This window comes from Ostrea edulis, chromosome 3 (assembly GCF_947568905.1).
Source record: "Ostrea edulis chromosome 3, xbOstEdul1.1, whole genome shotgun sequence".
Classification (NCBI taxonomy): Eukaryota; Metazoa; Mollusca; class Bivalvia; order Ostreida; family Ostreidae; genus Ostrea; species Ostrea edulis.
In genome coordinates, this window is record NC_079166.1 from 62,403,507 (window position 1) to 62,424,675 (window position 21,169).

The 21,169-nt window shown below is 35.9% G+C and overlaps 1 protein-coding gene across 2 annotated transcripts in view; it reads right to left on the minus strand.

Annotated features, from left to right (window-relative positions):
- LOC125677418 (uncharacterized) overlaps window positions 1-20,930 on the minus strand; it is a 94,570-nt gene extending 73,640 nt beyond the window's left edge. The window contains exons 1-12 of one of the 2 annotated variants that reach the window (XM_048915472.2): window positions 20,871-20,930; window positions 19,279-19,493; window positions 17,468-17,718; window positions 16,199-16,298; window positions 14,774-15,061; window positions 11,827-11,982; window positions 11,504-11,560; window positions 10,234-10,419; window positions 9,526-9,653; window positions 5,187-5,631; window positions 3,323-3,415; window positions 252-368 (exon numbers count right to left, since the gene is read on the minus strand). In XM_048915472.2, the coding sequence (XP_048771429.1) occupies window positions 252-368; window positions 3,323-3,415; window positions 5,187-5,631; window positions 9,526-9,653; window positions 10,234-10,419; window positions 11,504-11,560; window positions 11,827-11,982; window positions 14,774-15,061; window positions 16,199-16,298; window positions 17,468-17,718; window positions 19,279-19,492 (2,035 nt within the window). In that variant the 5' untranslated portion in view covers window position 19,493; window positions 20,871-20,930. Of the gene's footprint in view, window positions 1-251; window positions 369-3,322; window positions 3,416-5,186; window positions 5,632-9,525; window positions 9,654-10,233; window positions 10,420-11,503; window positions 11,561-11,826; window positions 11,983-14,773; window positions 15,062-16,198; window positions 16,299-17,467; window positions 17,719-19,278; window positions 19,494-20,487; window positions 20,694-20,870 lie in introns of those variants that run through there. The other variant, XM_056158452.1, reaches the window with a different exon arrangement.
- Window positions 20,931-21,169: the final 239 nt, after the last annotated feature.

Sequence of the window (21,169 nt, forward strand, 5' to 3'; positions counted from 1 at the left end):
TCACCAGTGGCACATGATCAGGTGCCCTTCCCGTGATCTCAAATCCACTGTATCATCTACATCACTCTCCAAGGACAAATATACAGCACTGTTTCTACTTTTACTTTTGCAGTTAAATTTTATTCTGTATCCCTCCCCTCCCCCCGAAGCAACAATTGCTTCCCCCCAACTGCACCACAGCAAACAGCCAATGATGACAAGAGCTATAGCTCATCCTAGATAATTAAAAGTATATAGATATTTCCACTTACCCAACTTGACTGGGTCCTTCTTGGGTAGAAACAGAGGGAGCAGATTTTCCGGAATTCGAATGATTGTCTGTTGATCTGTATCACCCGAAGGCTTCAGCATGCTGACTTTAGGCAAACCTTCATTTAAAAAATCACAGATGTCAATAGACTTATTGTATATTAACGACAAACTAACAACTCAACTTTATGACAAACAGGATGATTTCAGCTTCTTCATCATCAATTTCCCATATCTATGTAGCAATATTCCATTATCACCTGCATATGGTGTTTAGATCTCACAACTCAACTACGCAAGAGCTTGTTCTGCGTATGATCAGTTTTTAAATTGAGGCAGGCTACTAACGAACAAGTTGATGGTGCAGAGGTTTCAACAGTCTCGTTTAAAGTCAGCAAATCCTATGGTTGTGATAACGATCTAGTTTGCCAATACAACCTATCATTGGGTCAAATGCTGTCTGATGTGTTTCATACTGATTGTAAGGCCGTTCTTGGCACACTGATTTTAACTGCAGATAACTCCGTTTACCTGATCAAGATATAGGGCTCACGGTGGGTGTGACCAATCGACAGGGGATGCTTACACCTCCTAGGCACCTGATCCCACCTCTGGTATATCCAGGGGTCCGTGTTTGCCCAACTTTCTATTTTGTATTGCTTGTAGGAGTTATGAGATTGATCACTGTTTGTTATCTTCATCTTTCATTCAAATCTCAAACATTCAGAAATCACTTATAAAGCAAAGTAATATTAAACAAGAGGCCCAAGGGCCTAGAATCGCTCTTCTGATAAATTGTACAACCCCACCATTTCTATTCTTAGCCTCTTAGTATTCTAAATCTTTAGTTAAATCCTAAGAATTCAAAAAAAGTAGGTCAATGTGACCTACTTTTTGGTTTACATATTTTGAGAACCCAAGAAATATCAACTGACAAAGTTTGATGATTTTAAGCCAATTAGTATCTGAATATTGAAATATAGCTGTCAAATTCCAATCGTAGGTCATGGTCAACACCCTTTGAACATGCAAGACGCATCAACTGACAAAGTTTGATGACGGTAGGTCAAATAGTATCTGAAATATATAAATATAGCTGTCAAATTCCAATCGTAGGTCATGGTGACCTACTTTTTGGTCAGCGAACTCCGAACATGCAAGATCCATCAACTGACAAAGTTTGATGACGGTAGGTCAAATAGTATCTGAAATATATAAATATAGCCGTCAAATTCCAAAAGTAGGTCAAGGTGACCTACTTTTTGGTCAACACCCTTTGAACATGCAAGACGCATCAACTGACAAAGTTTGATGACTAGGTCAAATAGTATCTGAAATATATAAATATAGGTGTCCAATTCCAAAAGTAGGTCAAGTCGACCTACTTTTTGGTCGAAACCCTTCGAACATGCAAGACCTATCAACTGACAAAGTTTGATGACTGTAGGTCAAATAGTATCTGAAATATATAAATATAGCCGTCAAATTCCAAAAGTAGGTCAAGGTGACCTACTTTTTGGTCGACACACTCCGTTGACTCAAGATGCATCAACTGTCAAAGTTTGATGATTGTAGGTCAATTAGTGACTGAAATATATAAATATAACTGTCAAATGCCAAAAGTAAGTCACAGTGACCTACTTTTTGGTCGATACACTCCGAAGACTCAAGATGCATCAACTGACAAAGTTTGATGATTGTAGGTCAAATAGTGTCTGAAATATAGTAATTTAGTTGTCAAATACCAAAAGTAGGTCACGGTGACCTACTTTTTGGTCGACACAAACCAAAGACTGAAGACGCATCAACTGACAAAGTTTGATGATCCTAGGTTTTACAGTGCCCAAAATATGCATCTAAAATTGAAAATGTGAAATTTGAATATCTGCAAAATTCAAAAAGTAGGTCACTGTGACCTACTTTTTTTATAAATATGTTTCAAGGCCTCAAGATGCATCAACTTACAAGATTTGATGATTCTAAACCTCTCGGTATTTGAAATAACAACTTAAAATATATCTATAAATGATAAGCCATAAAATTCAGAAAGTAGGTCACGGTGACCTATTTTTCAGTTGACGCATTTCAAGGTCCCATGATCCACCAACTGACAAGTTTTGATGATCATAGACTTCAAAGTGTCCAAGATATGCATCAAAATTAATTTTAAAATAAATACCTGCAAAATTCAAAAAGTAGGTCACTGTGACCTACTTTTAAGACAACTTGACACAAGGTCCTAAGATGCATCAACTGTCAAAATTTGATGATCCTAGTCCTTATAATGACTAAAATATCTAAGATTTAAGGAATTTAAATTTTTTTTTAATTTAGGTCAACTTTGAAGTGACCTTGAGACCACGACCTTTGCCCCAGGGTAATGCCTTGAACAATTTTTAATCTACAACATATCCTCATCCTTATGTGTAAGTTTGGTGATAATCTGCCCTGTGGTTCTTGAGAAGAAGATTTTTTAGCAACCACTACTTTTGTTTGTATTTTCCTGATTATCTCCCCTTGTTAAAGGGTCACATCCCTCTATTTAGTATGTATGAAAGCCCTTGGGCCAATGATACCCTGTAACAAATTTGAAAAAAATTGGCCAAGGGGTTCTTGAGTTATAGCCCTTTTTCTAAAAAGTTTACGCACACCGCACAAATGGCCATAGCATTAGCTCTTTGAGCCTTTGGCTCAGAAGAGCTAAAAATAATCCTTTTTTAAGTCAGAGGTACTGTAGATTCCTAAATATAAGTGAGGAATTTATTAAGTTGTAATTTCGCTAGGTATCACTCAAGAAATAAATTCATTCGCTTTGATTTTTCTGTCGTTAAAATAAATGTAAAAACTCTTGATTTACAGACCACACACAAATTCGTGTTCACGCGATTTGACGTATAAGAGTCATTTCTTGATATCAAGTACTCAAGTAAAATAAAGAGTCTACAGTAACTGCTGTACTCCATGCTCTTTGCAAGTCAAAATGTCTGAATTTTAAAGCCTATTCATTCAGAGTGTAAAATCCGACGGTGAACATCATGGTAAGAATGTTGATAGAATATTACAGTAATCTCACCATCTGATGACGGCTCTTCCTTGTTCTCGTCTTCCTTTAAATCATTCATCTCATCTGGGGCATCAGGGGACTCCGCCAAATCCAAATTTTCATCTACATAAACAATGTTAATCTCTTTTAAATGTCTTTACAATTTACATTTCTTTATAAAAAAAAATAAAGATGCAAATTCTCCATCAGAAGAGCATGCAAACAGATTTGTAGAGGGGCGGACATAGATTTCTAATTTCTTTTTGAACATTTTAACACATTAAAACAGAATTACGATGGATACCTTAAAGGACACATCGCATGTTTTTAAACTTTTTAATTTTTTCAACAAAATTAATTCATTTCATGCCTAAAACTACTTTACATGTGTTTTAAATGAAACAGTTTGCGTAGTTTTTGAGTTTGAAAGCGATGAAATTCAAATCTTGCGATATGCATATTTTCTTCGATATTTTACGCGCCATTATCTGTGACGTCATATGCGACCTCGAGCGAGAAGATTTGAAAACAGTTGATAGCCATTTCATAAACAGATTAGATTTAATTGACAAACAAACAATTATCACATTAACAGCTTGTAAATAACATTGCATTAGGGTGTTTTGTGCCGTTTAAGGATGTACTTGCTGTCAGTAGAGAGGATTTGGACTGTATTTTTATCAATTTTCGAGGGACAAGACGTGAATATTTTTTGTCGGCACAACGACTTTGCCATAAAACCCCCCAGTAAAATTTGTCCCTGTACTTTTTCTAACAAGCACTTGGACAAATACGTAGATAAACTGCGAGAAAGTGGTTCTATCGAAGCTACGCACTATTACATATAGGTCTACGACATATGCTTTCCGTTCTGCTCTCGAATTCAATACACACTCGCACCAACTGACCTTCACCTTGTAACAACATAGGCAGAACTTTGCTAGCAGTGTCTACCAACTGGTAGTTTTAAAAAAGAAATTTAAAAATAATTGAACTTTCAATTATAAATAATAAAATATAATATTTCCCGACTTTGAACTGAATTATAATGCTTTCATTTTTTTAAGGAACGCGTACATGTTTACAACAACAGCACGCCGCGCTCCCACTTCCTACGTAACAACGTGTTGATAACAAAAAATAATAATTAGGCCTAATAAAATTGCTTTAATAAAATAATTTAAAAGTATTGTGATTTTCACAATAAGTTTGATCATTATTATTATTTTTTCTTTTTCGAAATGCACCCGTAGGCCTAGTTGTCAATGATACATAATCGTATCATAATTTAAGCCTATCTAACTTCTCCAAAAATAAATTTAATAATAATTGCACTGTTTATTTTAGAAAAGCAACAACGCTAATTACAGTTGTTTACAGAAATGGCATTACCAAATTGTGTTTAGACAGGGATCCGATGTAAACATTATTTACTCGCAAATTTATGCAGATTTCATACTCGCTTTTCTCGCTACATTTGGGTCGCTATTTGTATGCACTGGTGGCTAAAAGATATAAGACTCTGGAAATTTGTCAACATCGAAATAAATGTTATCCATGGTAAATAAATTAGGCCCCTAAAACCCGAGTTTTTAAAAATATCTAACACTACTTTTACAACAAGTTGATCGACGAAGGTCGCATATGACGTCACTGTACCACGTGACTACCTATCTAATTAACTAGGCTTTTTGAAATCGGGGCTTAGATTTAAGTCCGTATTGTGGCTAATTATCGCAATACTTCAGTGAACGAACTATTACAATTAATTTCTATAAGCATAAGGAAGACAAAATGCATATAATTCTGTATACTTTGAAAACACGAGATGTGTCCTTTAAACATGTAACACAATGGGATGTGACTAAAAACTGAAGTCATCTAATCAAGTTACCTTCTGTCCCTGACATCGACAGAGAAATTTGTTCTTTATTATCCAGGTCTTCCGACTCCATAGTTATGGTGGGCAGGGTTTCAGTAGGAATGTTGTCCGACACAGACTGACTGACAGACAGGGTATCTGCGTTCGATGCCGCCCGAGATCTGACCATGTCAGACAGCGCGAGAGAGGAACTGGTGGACAGATTTGGCTCCACATTGCCGGATGGACCGCTGATCTCTAGATTGGAGGAGATCTGTTCTGCTGTGGAGGTCGGTAATGTAGCGGTGCCTGAGACATTGAGAGCTATCTCTGTTGTACCTTGTGGCCCTTTACAAATCAAGCTGACTGGCACTGGAGCACTGGAAGCTGATTTTGGAGCCACTGGTGACACAACCTTTGTGGAGAGTGAAGGCAAGCACTTAATCTGCTCTGCCAGGGCATTCATGTTTGAAATTCCCTAAAAATAGATATAAAGTACGGTGGTTATTGGGCCACATTTAAAAATATGTTTGTTTCCCCTCTCCCGACCCTAAATTTCAGAGGAAGGTCGGTAGGTAGGTAAAAAGTTGTTTTTTTTTAGCTAGCAGAATTTTATTTATTATGAAATTCCCATAACCATTAACAATGCCCGATACCAAACGTCGTGAAGCACATCATCCATGTTTCCTCATCAAACTCGTATAGTCAGTTCTCGCGTAAATTCTGCTTTGATTGCCACGTTTTGCAATTAGGGAAGGTGTCGATATTTCTGACAGTACTTCATGTATTTTGGAAATGCTCATTATCTAACCACTAAACTTAGGCATTGGACTACATGTATACATATTGGTTGATTCGACGAACATTGGGTTTCATCAGAATTTTCTCTGCTATTTATACCACATACTAACACTTAAATAAAGTTAGGGAGAATGTTGCAACTATGGACAATGGTGTTAGTTTTGGACACATGGTGTTATAAAATTGGTAAACTCGGTTGCTGTCTTTTATTTATGGTTCACTGACATTTTATGCTTTTGTTTTTTGCACATTATCTTAATTTATATATGATAGTGATTTTGATTATATTTTTAAATGATATCGGTAGATCTAGTTTACCAGAAAACGTTTCAACGAGACTTGATTTTGCCGATCAAACAAAATGGATGCTGACATCAACCAATCAGAGCTGAGTTACACATGTGCATATAATTAGGTGTTTTCCAGTTTGTAAATATAGCATTAGTTCAGAAATAAGTTAAATTGAGAATGCTTCTGATTGACTGTCAAAAATATCGCATCCGTCCGAAATATCAACACTTTCCCCTGCTGAAGAACACAACTTGCACACTGGATTGCCCCGAATTCTCTTGTTTCCGCGCTCCTCGTATAGACAACATTTCTCCATCTCGATCTTGCAGATCACTAGTCCGAATTGCGAGCCGAATTCAATGTTAAACTCACTTGTAACTAATCAATAAAACAATCATGATTCTTGTACTTATTAATATCGATTAAAAGAAAATATCAATCCAAAATTCGATATTAAACAGAAGCCAACAATTGTAGTCAACCGAATTTTCACTGCCATTTGAGCAAACGAGTCTCGTGACTCAAAACAAAGCTCGACAGTTTGATAAAATGTTTTCAAGAGACTGTTTATGTGATGAAAGAACCCATAAAATCGATATTAGTAAGTACAAGAAGAATCGTTTTATTGATTAGTTATGAGCTTAAAATTGAATTCGGCTTGTAAGTATTTGAAATCAACCAGAGAATGCCGCCTCCAGCTGGAGGGGGCGAAATTTCTAGATTTCAGACCAGAACACCTCCTGTATTCGTATTATTATTTTTTAATTTTTTAAGATATAGAAAATTTTTGTCATTATAAAATACTGATCTGCACCAGAAACGACCTTGAATTTTTCTTAAAATTAAAAAAAAAACTTCACCAGAATGGCGTAATAAAAACTTATGGGTCGGTGTGAATTTTCAGACTCGGTCGGGCGAGGGGAAACAAACAATATTTTTATTTTAGCCTTGGTGTCCGAGGCCGAAACATTCTCTTATAAATTGTACACCCTAGATTCCTTAATTTACGCGCATACTTAATATGGCAATTGACTGATATGTACGTCAAATCGCGTGAACATGAATTCCTGTGTAGTCTTATATGTATTCTAACAACTGAAAAATAAAGTAAGTACTTTTCTTTCACAAGTGGTGCCTCTCGGGAAATTACGCGATAATAAATTCCTCGCGTATATTCAGGAATCTACAGTACTGAATGTGATGTGAATGTAAATTTTAAAGCATTCATAGCTGATGTACTGCTTGTCAAGTTTTGGGAAAGAATTCACAGTTTTTGCTGGATAACATTCTCTTTCAATGAACGAGAATGTTATTCAGCAAACAAGAGGCCCATGAGCCACATCGCTCACCTGAGTCACCTTGGGCCATAGCTAAAGATTTTCCGTATATATTTCTTTCTATGTAAAACTTTGGTCCCTGTTCTGGCCCCAACCTACCCCCATTGACCATAATTTTTACAAACTTGAATCTGCTTTATGTCAGGAAGCTTTCATGTAAATACAAACTTCTTTGGCCAAATGGTTCTTGGGAAGAAGATTTTTAAAGATTTTCTCTATATAATAGTATGTAAAATTTTGATCCCCTATTGTGGCCCCATCCTACCCATGATTTGAACAAACTTGAATCTGCAATATGTCAGGAAGTTTTCAAGTAAATTTGTACTTTCCTAGTCTAGTGGTTCTTGAGAAGAAGATTCTTCAGCTCAGGTGAGCTAAAAATCTGAATTTCTTTCCCAAAACTTTGTTTTATTATACATGCATTAAAGGGACTGGTTCACGATTTTTGATAAAAATATTTTTTTTATTTTTGATGTTAAACATTAAAAATATAGCTCATTTAATGTTGACAGCCAAAATTTTGACCTTCTGAATGCAAAATTAAAGGCAATATTTTAGCCTTATATCTGTGTTATGTAAACAAAGACTCGAGTCTTTTTATGTAAACAAACAAGTGAAATATTGATTTTGTAATATAATGCATCTTAATTTTGCATAGTCACAAATTTTAACTTGTAGATAACACATTTTACCCCAAATAGGCTTGAAATGTGAAAGATATAGTAAACTTAGATCGTTATTCATTTCTTTTGAAAATTTCGTAAAGAATAGCATACCACAATCTTTGTTTACAAAACAAATAATAAACTCTCTAAATTGAGCTTTTGTGATAATGTATAACCTTAATTTTCATGTGAAATCTTTCAAACACATTAGACAGTAGAATTTGATCATTAAAAGTGAAAAACAAAATTTTGGGAAAAATCGTGAATCAGTCCCTTTAATATACATTTTAACAGTGCATCAAGATATAAGGCTCACGGCAGGTATGTCCGGTTGACAGGGGATGCTTATTCCTCCTGGGCACCTGTGTCAAGGAGTCCATATATTCCTACCTGTACAGGCGTCATTTCTCACATCACTCTTACCTGTACAGGTCATCTCTCATATCATTCCTACCTGTACTGAGGTCATCTCTCACATCATTCATACCTGTACAGGTCATCTCTCACATCATTCCTACCTGTACAGAGGTCATCTCTCACATCATTCCTACCTGTACAGAGGTCATCTCTCACATCATTCCTACCTGTACAGAGGTCATCTCTCACATCACTCCTACCTGTACAGGTCATCTCTCACATCATTCCTACCTGTACAGAGGTCATCTCTCACATCATTCCTACCTGTACAGAGGTCATCTCTCACATCATTCCTACCTGTACTGAGGTCATCTCTCACATCATTCCTACCTGTACAGGTCATCTCTCACATCATTCCTACCTGTACAGAGGTCATCTCTCACATCATTCCTACCTGTACAGAGGTCATCTCTCACATAATTCCTACCTGTACAGAGGTCATCTCTCACATCACTCCTACCTGTACAGGTCATCTCTCACATCATTCCTACCTGTACAGAGGTCATCTCTCACATCATTCCTACCTGTACAGAGGTCATCTCTCACATCATTCCTACCTGTACAGAGATCATCTCTCACATCATTCCTACCTGTACAGGTCATCTCTCACATCATTCCTACCTGTACAGAGGTCATCTCTCACATCATTCCTACCTGTACAGAGGTCATCTCTCACATCATTCCTACCTATACAGAGGTCATCTCTCACATCATTCCTACCTGTACAGAGGTCATCTCTCATATAATTCCTACCTGTACAGAGCTCATCTCTCACATCATTCATACCTGTACAGAGGTCATCTCTCACATCATTTCTACCTGTACAGAGGTCATCTCTCATATAATTCCTACGATTCCTACCTGTACAGGAGCCATCATTATCGTGGGTCCATTTGCCCCTGGGATGATGACAGCAGGGATTTGTGTGGGGAGATTCGACTGCCCGGGTGGAGGGTATCTTCTTGGTCGACCTCTTCCTCTCTTTACTGCTGTGAAAAAATGACACGCTTTTCCTTAAAATCACAGATATCTCTATAGGGATCATAAGTCAGGGTCTCACTCCGACTCTGACAACTCACAAAGGAGCTAAAGAATCAATCACATCTACACACAATCGATACTTTTGACAATACATATCTTACATTATTTATTTTGATATACTAGTCACAATGATACATATCTTACATTACTTATTTTGATATACTAGTCACAATGATACAAATCTTGATATTAGAATTAAATTCAAATAAAGTCTTTTTCCAGACATTTTTTTATTTTGATGTTACTTCATAAGTGGTTGCCATTTTGCATGCCAGTGAAACAAGACAAGGTATCAACTGGATTTTTTCCTTTTAATTTCAAACAATCAACACATACCCGCTGTCATTGAGTTTATCTCATTAGTATTAATATTTGCAAGATAATTTAATTAATGCATTCATTTTATAACACTTCTAATTCCATCTTAATCAAATCTAGATAAATCTTGTGTGTCGTTTCTTTACATTACTGTAACTCGCATATCATGAGTTGTATTGCTAGATCATCCCACATCTACATTCGACCAACCTCCTGTGGAAGAAAGGTTTTTTGGGGTCATGGCCATCGTCAGGGTGACTGGGCTGACCTCATTAGACTCGGCCTTGACCCTCCTAATTCCAGGCAGAGAGAAATCATTGTCCCCCTCCTCCTCCTCCACTTCTTCCTTGTTTTGTTCATCGTCTCCATCACTAGTTGGCTCCGTAACCTCATAATCTGTAAGCACATGGTCATTTAAAAAATAAATCATATTTTTGAAAATATGTGAGGGTATGAAGCGCAATGCTTTACGCTGGCATACTTCATGTATACATGTATTTACATTTTATTTATGCTGGAAATCCTTGGTTTTATCCAGATCATTGATGTTACTACCCATTTTATATTTAAGAATTTTTCAGAATGAAGTCGTTAGTTCCTGAGGGGAAGGGGGGGGGGGGGGAGGGGGGCATCATCAGATTATAGTATCTCAAAACTTGATTACTGTATATATTGTATATTATTGTATACATTGTAAGACTTAGATAATTATAGAAAATAGACATGACTTTTGTTATCTATATAATTCTCATACAATCTTATGTAGTTTCTACGATTGAAGGGAAATTTTCACCTGTGGGAGGGGAAATAGGAAATATTCATTTGTTGTCAAAGGGGAAAGGTACCCTTTACCAGTAGTAAAAAGAACCTTGATACATCCCTGAATTTCTTGTCAATAAAACAGATGCACTATATCTATCAATATTCATAAGCACAATAATTCCAATGTTATCTCTTACAATTGTTTTGATTGGACAAAAATAAAGCTAAACCAGAAATTACACATTAATAAATCCAAAAACGCTATGTATACATACGCGCCTGAAAACAAATTACATAGTGCGGGGAAACTATTCAATTTTTTAAAATTAATAATACAGGGAACAAATTGGAATTTTAAGTATGAAACATTCTTTTTGAAGAATTTATCGAAGTGTAAACTCACAAACTTAATACAAAATTGCTTCGCATTTATATTCAGTTTGTGAGTAAAATGTCCAGAATTTAATCCTATATTGTTAACATATGTACTGTAGCACATTCATAAGAAAATGGCTATCAATACAATTTATAAAGCTGTAAATCTATGTTGTTAAAATCAATGTTCAACAGCTGATGTTGTGCATTACTAATCACTGAATATCAAGACCTCTACACATGACATCTTGAATTACAAAATAATGCATTGTTTCCAAATTCCAAACACTGAATTCATACTCTGTATTCAGTCACTTGAATTTAATTAGATAACTATAGATACCATCCAACAACTTGGCCTTTTTTCTGTTTCTCCCACTTCTTCGGACTCCATCAGGCCCTGTAAAATCAATGAAAATTTTGTCAGTTTTATAAAAAAAAAAATATTCTCAACACAAATTGTAATGTAGGTAGAATTATTTAACCTCTTAGTGCTAAAGGACTGTTTCAATGGGTTTAACGTGCCGAGTGCACCATGTCTAGATCTCTGCTTGCAAGTTTTCATTCACTCGCATCCTCTCATAATAAAAATGCAAAAAGAAAACCTGACGTGACACTTGCAGCGACACCGTCTGTGAATATCTTGTTTTCAGTGTTAAAGCTCACCTGTATTGGACAATTCTAACAGACCCTCAGCAGCATTGGTCTGCTCTATGTAATTCTCCAGTAGCACTGGATCTCGCTTTTTGGATTTCTTTGCAGAGGGGCCAGGGCCATTGTTTCTGCGAGCAGAATTTGGGGGTCTTCCACGCTTTCGTTTCCCTGTAGTCAATACAAAACATAAAATGAGAATATCCTGAAAAAACAGTTTTTTTTACTGCTAAAAACATCAAGTATATGTGGGGATAGAGTCACAAAAAGCTTATGATTATGTAACCAATCAAAACAAACGTCACAAAAAGCTTATGATTATGTCACCAATCAAAATAAACGTCCCAAAATGCTTCATATGATTATGTCACCAACCAAGAGAAACAAACAAAATCATGAATTCAAAATACTTTCGAGATATATGTACTGAAATTCATAAAGACCATAAAAATTCAATATAGTTTTAGACCTGATTCAGTAAATATATGCATCTCTAATGTTTGAATGAAAATCAAAGTGTGTCAGTTAAAAAATTCTGAAGTTCTTACATCACACAATCCTAAAGTCCTTATCCCACTGTGACCTCAAAATCTGTCAATATCTTCCACTAACCAAAATACTACACATGACATCCAGGGTTGTCACTAATGCAAGTATCTGAAAGAGTCCGGGACTCGTCTTCAATAATTTCTAGTGACAACCCTGGACATCTAAAGGTTAGATAATAAAGTTTTCAAAGTCTTACCTCAAAATCTCTCAATATCTTCCACAAACCAAAACACTAAACATGACGTCTACAGGTTAGATAATAAAAAGTTTTCAAAGTCTGTTTCTTGCACACTGGTGACTGACAATTTTTTATATATTACTAGTCTGGACCTTAGTGAACTACAAAATACACTATTACACTTTATCTAACACTTATCTACTTACATGTTACACTTTATTTTCCCGATCCAAAACAACTTCATATGAAAGTACTTTATCACATATACATAAATATGTCCATTTTCTATCAAATTTTGAACTTTAGTAATTGCACCTTAAAAGATCCCCCCTCCCCTCAGTCATAAACATAATATCATGTCCCTTGTGGGAGTATTTTTTAATTTAACCAGAATGTAATGAATCTCAGTAACATCAAATTCCAGTGCCCATTGATTTACTTTGATAAATCTGTAATTCGCTATATCCGTATCATGAATTATTTCTATAATTCATAATGAATTCGGTAGGAGTTGGGTAATTACAAGAAATAGAATGATCATTATAATTATTGACACCTCCAGCAGGGCTTATCTGCCCCTTGTACAAAACCATGAAGATGTATCTAGCAGTGCAAATGTACTCTAATGATGGTTAGTCAATGGGCACATTTCATTATGAGAGGTTTCTATCACAGGAAGTAGTATCTAATCATCAGTTACAAAGGATGATAAAACCGAAAATACCACAAATTCAATAAATAGGGTAAATAAATTACAAGTTCTCTAGGAAAACATATTTGATATAAAAGGCCACGAATACATTGTTTTAATGCACTTGGAGAGTGAAAATAAGTTCATTACCGTATATCAGGTTTTTTCCGCGTGTATCCAATTTCCGCTTTGTTCGCGACGATTTCCGAAACGCGGAAAATAAATCCGCGTAAATTTGATACAAAGTTAGCTTTTATGATGAAGTTATACAGCCGATCTACCCCGCACATCTCAAAGTCTGTCAAAATTCACAACTATGAAAACAACAGCCTTGATTCCCCGATTCTTGAATTTATTAAATAAACAACAACTCAGTTTTTGTTAATTAACCCCATCCGAACCTATGTTGGTTATACGTTAACCAGTTGATGGCTTGGGTATAATAATTGAGTTAGTGTGTCGACTAAACAAGATCACAGCCGAACTATTACTCATACAGTGTAGTATTAGCAATTACTATAAGCCTTTGGCTTGTTTCTCAATCTATTTCATGTATAAGACATTGTTTGTAAACATTATCGAATTATTTACGAATAAATATTGTTTAAACTAAACTAAAAAAAAACTTAACTATTACTCGTGCGTTTTAAAACGAAAGTGTTAGGGGCGATGATTCCCAGAATAGTCATACTCGACTGAAATCAAAAGTAGGAATCGCGTTATAATCGAAAAATGTACAGTCGTTGAATACAGGTAACATGAAATCACACGGAAATGTTGTAAAACTCACGGTCGTTGATCGCGTTAGATAGGTGGTCGTTTAATACAAGTACAATAGATAGGGTAACGCCTTGGGGTGGATTATTACGGTCACATACAGCAGTGAGTCGCTTATTTACTATAGTGTAAAGAAAAGTGCAAAATCGTTGTGTGATAAGTAACTCAGATATCGGGTAAATCGTTTTACTATTTGAATTTTTTGCATTAGAAATTAAGAGTTATACTTTCACAAGCTGGCTTCTTTTATAAGTTTAAATAATCGTGAATTATATTTTCACGATGACTTTGAAATAATGAAAATTTGATTCGCGTAAATTTAATACACTAATTTAGGTTCTGATTCGCGGAAAAAATATGACGCGGAAAAAACCTGATATACGGTATATTTTTATAATCTGAATTGGCTATAATCAATCTTTATATAAAGAAATATGAAGAACGTTGCTGGGGATTCAGAAAAACATCGCTATATCCACAAATTGGCCCTATCTGCTTTTGTGGTTTGTGGGTTTTACTGTACCACTCAATGTCTGAAATTAAATGTAAATCCACCAGGCTATTTCCTGCATACAGTGAGTGAAGCTCTGTATTGGGATGTACACAATACCTTGCTGCCAGTATTACCCTTTGTAAGAGAACACCCCCACCCCCTTCCACATCCCACCCTTCCCGCCTTAGTGCAGCACTGAACAGACACAGAGCTATCTGATGTCAGAATTTACTGATGATAACATGTTTCATTCTGTTGATCTTAACAACCCTACCTTCAGAGGGCAGCACTGGGTAGGCACAGAGCTGGCCCGTGTCGGGATTGGCTGACAAAACACATTTCTTTCCATCGATAATAACTATGGTCTCATTGGTCACTTCAATAGGTTTGGAAAGGTCAAGGGGCGTGCCAGTTGTGGTCATGATCGGAGTGGGCGGGGCTTCTTGTTCTATGATGACATGCACATCTTTGATTGGCGGTATAGAAGGATTGACATTGGGTTCAGAGGTTGTAGAGGAAACATTGGGTTCCGAGGATGAGTGTTCTGTACCTTCATTTTGAACTGAAATGCAGGTATTCATCTTTAAATGATTTAGACAATCTACATAAATTTTTCTGTAAAACATTCTTTTACATGTACTTGATAAAAAAAATTAAACGAAGAAAAACACATCAAGTGAATTATTTAAAACAGTTTCTGATTTCATTTCATCCTTAGAAAATTAAATATATTGACAAAGTCATTGCTGAAAAGCTAAAGTGTTTCAAGGAACACCTGTATCAAGAGCTGTTTTCATTAACTGAGAATTCCAAACTGCTTATACTCTCATCTTCATTAACAGAGAGTTCCAAATCGCTTATACTCTTCTTTACCCTCGAAAGATTTATTCAGAGTTTTGTAATTGAATCACACTGAATACATAACAACGACATCACCTATAACCAATGAAAATACACATGATAGAAACAGTTACATGGCTGTGTCCTGTATCTCTACAAAATCATTCTCTTACAAGTGGCTGTATATTCGACACACTTTCATCGTACACAGATACCACTCTTAGTGTCTGATAAAAATTCAGTTTAATGAGAATGCAGGTTTTTCGACTAAGTCTGCAGAGGACTGAAGATGAGAGTCATGGATCAGAACATTTTGGCTAGTAAAGATAATATGTTGCCTGAAAAGGCATAATTTTTCATGGTGCACATTAAATGACCTTCATCAAAGGGCTTCACATACTAAAAATCAAAATGGTATCTTTACAGTCACAAAGTTCTAGAGAGTGACAGACATAATAGCAGACAAAGCGACCTCTACGTGTTGCTAGGTTTCACAATTGACATCATGACAGTGACCTCTGCACGTTGCTAGGTTTCACAATCGACATAATGACAGACAAAGCAACCTCTAAATGTTGCTACGCTTCACAATTGACATAATGACAGACAAAGCAACCTCTACGTGTTGCTAGGTTTCACAATCGACATAATGACAGACAAAGCAACTTCTACGTGTTGCTAGGCTTCACAATTGACATAATGACAGACAAAGCAACCTCTACATGTTGCTAGATTTCACAATCGACATAATGACAGACAAAGCAACCTCTAAATGTTGCTAGACTTCACAGTTGACATAATGACAAAGCAACCTCTACATGTTGCTAGATTTCACAAGCGACACAAAAATCAAACAAACCTTCAGATTTCACAGTATTTTCCTGAGATTCTGATGAAAGATCCCGAGATTTCTCGGCAGATGTGAAATCCTTTGTTTCCCAGGAAATTACATTCAATGCCTGATAAAAGATACATGTTTTGAAAAAAAAATATGCATATATTTCAAGTTTCATGACTTCAGTGGGTTTTTTTCTCTCGGCACAATGAAGTCTATCACACATGTAAATGCTTCACAGCAAATTACCTCCCTTGTCTGCCATCTTGCAATTATCTATGAGTTTAATATCAATAACAAACAGCATACATTTTCCACTAACAAAGTATCATGCATTGCATCATGGGCATGCTGCAGTCATCTGTTCTTGTATGACAATTAACACATGAATAGATAAATGTTCTGGTTTTATAAAAATTACCTCCCTTAAAAACTCTCACTGGAATAAAACCAAGTTATTCCCATGGATTCATTGTGTAGCAAAGTTGAATGCAACAATTTTTCAATCATATTGAGATGTCACTAGCTGTATGTGAAGTACCGGTACCACAAATGTAGACCTGTGCTTTACACTCAGGACAGGGCTGTGGCAGTGAAGGTTCTTTAACACGCCAACGCCCGCTGTAAAACAGGACCTCCATTTTTATGGTCCTATCCAAAAGACCTATGATTCTCACTTCCAAATGCCGAGCATTTGTTGAAAGAGCAATCACTATGTTTATGTCTTAGGTTTGACACCGCCATGGTACAAGTGGGGTTTGAACTCATGGCCTCCCGGTTACAAAGCAACCGCTCAACCATTCTTTTGTTATCATAAATTCATTATAACTGCTTTCATAATGATGAGGTTACACAATATTTAGTGCTTTTTCCCCCCCTAATATATGTGGTACCAATAAACGGTATCAATCCCAATGCAAAATATTATCGATTTTTCTAAATTTTGAGGCTAAAATATTCCCAACAGAATCACTGCTAAGTCTTTGTAATTCAAGGTTCGTAATTCACTTTGTATGAATCGTTGTATGAGTTAACTAATTTCTTCACATCCTTTAAAATAGAAAGTAGAGGTCATTAAAAAGGCACTTGTTTCTAAAATTGTAAATAATGAATACTTGTTTATTCTTTAATATATATATGGTTTATTCAGTGTTTGATTTTAAGACATAGTGGACATGAGATAAAATTCCCAGTTTGTTGATGCTATTTTTCCCAACTGAATGGGTATCGGTACCATTCCCAAAGGGTTAGAAAAAAAACTGCTGGTATTGGATTTATCCTATAAATACACACCCCTTGTTCAACAGCTTCTTTGTCTGTTTCTGTCAATGTCTCGGTTTCTGTTGTGTTTTCCTCAGTACGACTCCCACTTTTTGTAATAGTTGATCCATTCTCCGAGAGTAAACCTCCTTCTGAGGCCTGAGTTACTTCCCCTGATTCGATGTCTACATTACTTGACGTAGCGTGTAGAACGTCTGTTCCAGTCACCTCCCCAACATCATCTGATGTAGGCTGCTCACCGAGGTCTTCAGATCTTTCCACACCTAAAACAAGGCAGTATGTATATATGAATAATATTAAACAATGGCTCAGCAAACTGGCATTCCTTATGGCAAGATGTATTGTAATAATACAATTCTACATCTGCTACTGAAATCAGAACACATGGAATTTTGGTATTTATATTCCAGTTATATCCAAAATCTTGTGTAAGATACATGTAGCATCCTTTCTAGTGCATTTGAAATTTACTATAAAATCCACAACAAACACTAGTTAACAAGGAAATTGAACTACTACTGCTCATGTTCCTGACCTTTTATATTTCTTCTTGAAAACAGATAGGAACCATGATCTTTATGCATGATATTATTCCTACAGGCATGACAACATGTGAGTAAATATTGTAGCCTATATCATGTACAATGTACAATTTTTTTTGCAAAACTTCCCTTTCTATGCAATGGAACATGATCTGAACATCCCAACAAGCATGACAAAATTTGAATGGAAAATGTTGCTTAAATGTCATACACAAAATTTTCTGGAATTTTCCTTTCAATGACCCTTCTGCAAGTTTGAGAAAAGTTGGGTACATGAAGAAACATGTGAACAAATAGACAATGAAGATACATGTGAACAAATAGACAATGAAGATACATGTGAACAAATAGTCAATGAAGATACATGTGAACAAACAGAAAAATGAACAGACAAGTTACTACATCCCTCCGTTCCTGTCCTGTGTTGTGAGGGGATAAAATTTTATGCAGCTGTCAAATTAAGCCCCAGGCATTTGATTATTCATTTGTCAGCATAATAAATACTGTACATTCACCTGCATTATTAGTTACACAGTTAGTTAGTGACCTGATACAGGTTTTCTTTTCACACCATGTATTTTTTTGTACCAGGTCACTAACTAACTGTGTAACGAATTCATCACGTCGAAGACCTCTAACCGTATATGTGGGGGTCTATATCATACAACTTAGTCAAATGTCTTTCCTTTTACATTTTGTCACGGCTGCAAGTCGAACCTGACAATAAATTACTCGCTCAATACAGATTTTTCTTGCATGATAGGTTTTTTTCACAGCGTCATGTAACCAAGATCTGACAAATTAGATTTCAACAATTTTGTCTGAGGCGTGATAATTAGCTATCCATTGTTCTTAATTACATAATATCGCAAATCTTTATCACTTAACTGCAGATTTCCTCAGCTTTAATAATATGGTTGGTTGTATATTGTTTAATGTCCCTTTCAACAATATTTTATTCATATGGAGACGTCAACTTTGCCAGTAAAGGGCTGCAAAATGTAGGCCTATGCTCGTCGATTACAACTTTTGAGCAAGGAGGGATCTTTATTATGTGCCACACCTGCTGTGACAGAGGGCCTCGGTTTTTGCGATCTCATCTGAAGGACCGCCCCATTTAGTCGCCTCTTACGACAAGCAAGGGGGTACTGAGAACCTATTCTAACTCGAATCCCCATGGGATTTAATATTTCATGATATGAAAGTTTGAATGTTTCAAAGATCCAAAAAAGATAAGCCTCTGTCGCCCTTTTTAATATTTTCTTCCTAAACAAGATATACCCAGTATCTGAGCCAGGCCCTCTTCTGTTATTGTCAGAGAATTGTCTGATAGCTGAATTCCCTCCTGGGTCAGGATTTGGTAGGTCCCTGGGGGTAAGGTTCCTGCTTGTAGCCCCTGCTGCTGGAGAATCAGCTGAGTGGCATCTTCCAAATTCAAAGTAATTGTGCTTCCTTCAAAGTTCTCAATCTTTCCCTCTGCAAGTTCATCTTCCATTCTACAAATTACATAAGTACATGAACTTCTATGAAAATATGTAACACAATGGGCAAATTCAAAGACTTGCAATCCACCACTAGGTCTTTCTTGTATGACACATTAACTCATTTGAAGCATCTCAATTCAAAGGCACAAGCTACAAGGCATATACATGCCAAATATAAAGTCAGATGTAAAATTATTTGCAAAAGGTCCTGAGGTTCCAGTTTTTTAACAAATGACCTACACAATATATACCCATCATGATTGATCACCCATTGCATAATCATAATAAACACCTCCATTTTAAAGATGTGACTTAATGACAGATGGAAAAGTACCCCCTGATTCAAGCCTAGAAACTTTTTTTGTTCATAAGTTCAACTTGCAATTTACAAATCATTGGAATCAAGAATGCAAATTAAAAGTAAGTATATATTTACCCGTCCTGTTATGATGCGAGTGGAATTTAAACACTAGTACTATATTGGGAAAATGTCAGTTAAACCTTGGGTTGCAAAATTTTGCAAGTTTCCCAGTTTTCAACTCACAAATTGGAAATATCAACTAGCATTTTACTAGTAACACGTACATGGCAATTTTTTAGTCTAGCAAGAAGAAAGGTCCTCCAATTATAATCGCATTAATACAGATTTATATCGAGACAATTGCATGATTCAACAGTCTGAAAGTATTATGATGAAAATCGTATTCTTCATTTCTAAATATAAAGGGCGAAGAATGTATAGTGTATAGATTAAATCATACCCTGCCTATTGTAACAACCTGAGTGTATGGATAAAATCATACCCTGTATATTGTTACAGTGACCAATTAACCTATGTGTCCTGTGTGTCTATTTCCATTTTATCCGTCATCTTCAAAACCTTCTCTTAGCAGCCAAAAAATTCTGGTTTGGTTGTTTTATCAAAAGTAACAAATTATAAAATTACGGAGCTAAACATTACATGGAAATGTCTCTATGTGCCTCTGCTCTTTCAATATATTGATACGTGCCTGTAACACACTCGTGACACTTAGAACATGTCAAGGCAATGGTGCAAAGGACACATATATTAAAGTCTGCTAACTATGTACACACGTCATATCAATGCACGTCTCTCAAATCATCATTTAAGCCCTATGTTCAAGTTGCAAATCAAAAACTTCGCCAAATTCAAAAGCATGAACTGCGTGCCTGTCGTATGCAAATCACTTTATTTTGCCCGGAATGGTCTTCGGGCTGAATGCTAACATCCACTCGCGTTTTATATTTAAATGACGTGCGGGACTATATATCTTTAATAAAGAATACAGTCAATTTTATTTTATACGTAATGAAATCCTACCTATTTGAATAATTTGAACGAATATAAGCATTATTTCGTTAACTTACTTGTGTTGAAAAGGCACAAAATGGCGTCTATTATGAATATGACATCACATTTCAAGGAAGATAACTCTGGGTAATTCTGCAAAATCTGTGACGTTGAATGGGCTATACGCCTTCTGTTGGGCGAGCCCAGCTACACAGGGGAACGTTGCACGATGATTTTCGTGGGATAGTGATACGAAAAAATCACACATGCAAATGTATCATGCAAAATCTATTCGCATGACATTCATGTAAAAATCATTAAATTTTTATGCTTTAATTTAAACAATATTTTATTATGTATGAAACATCCAAATGGA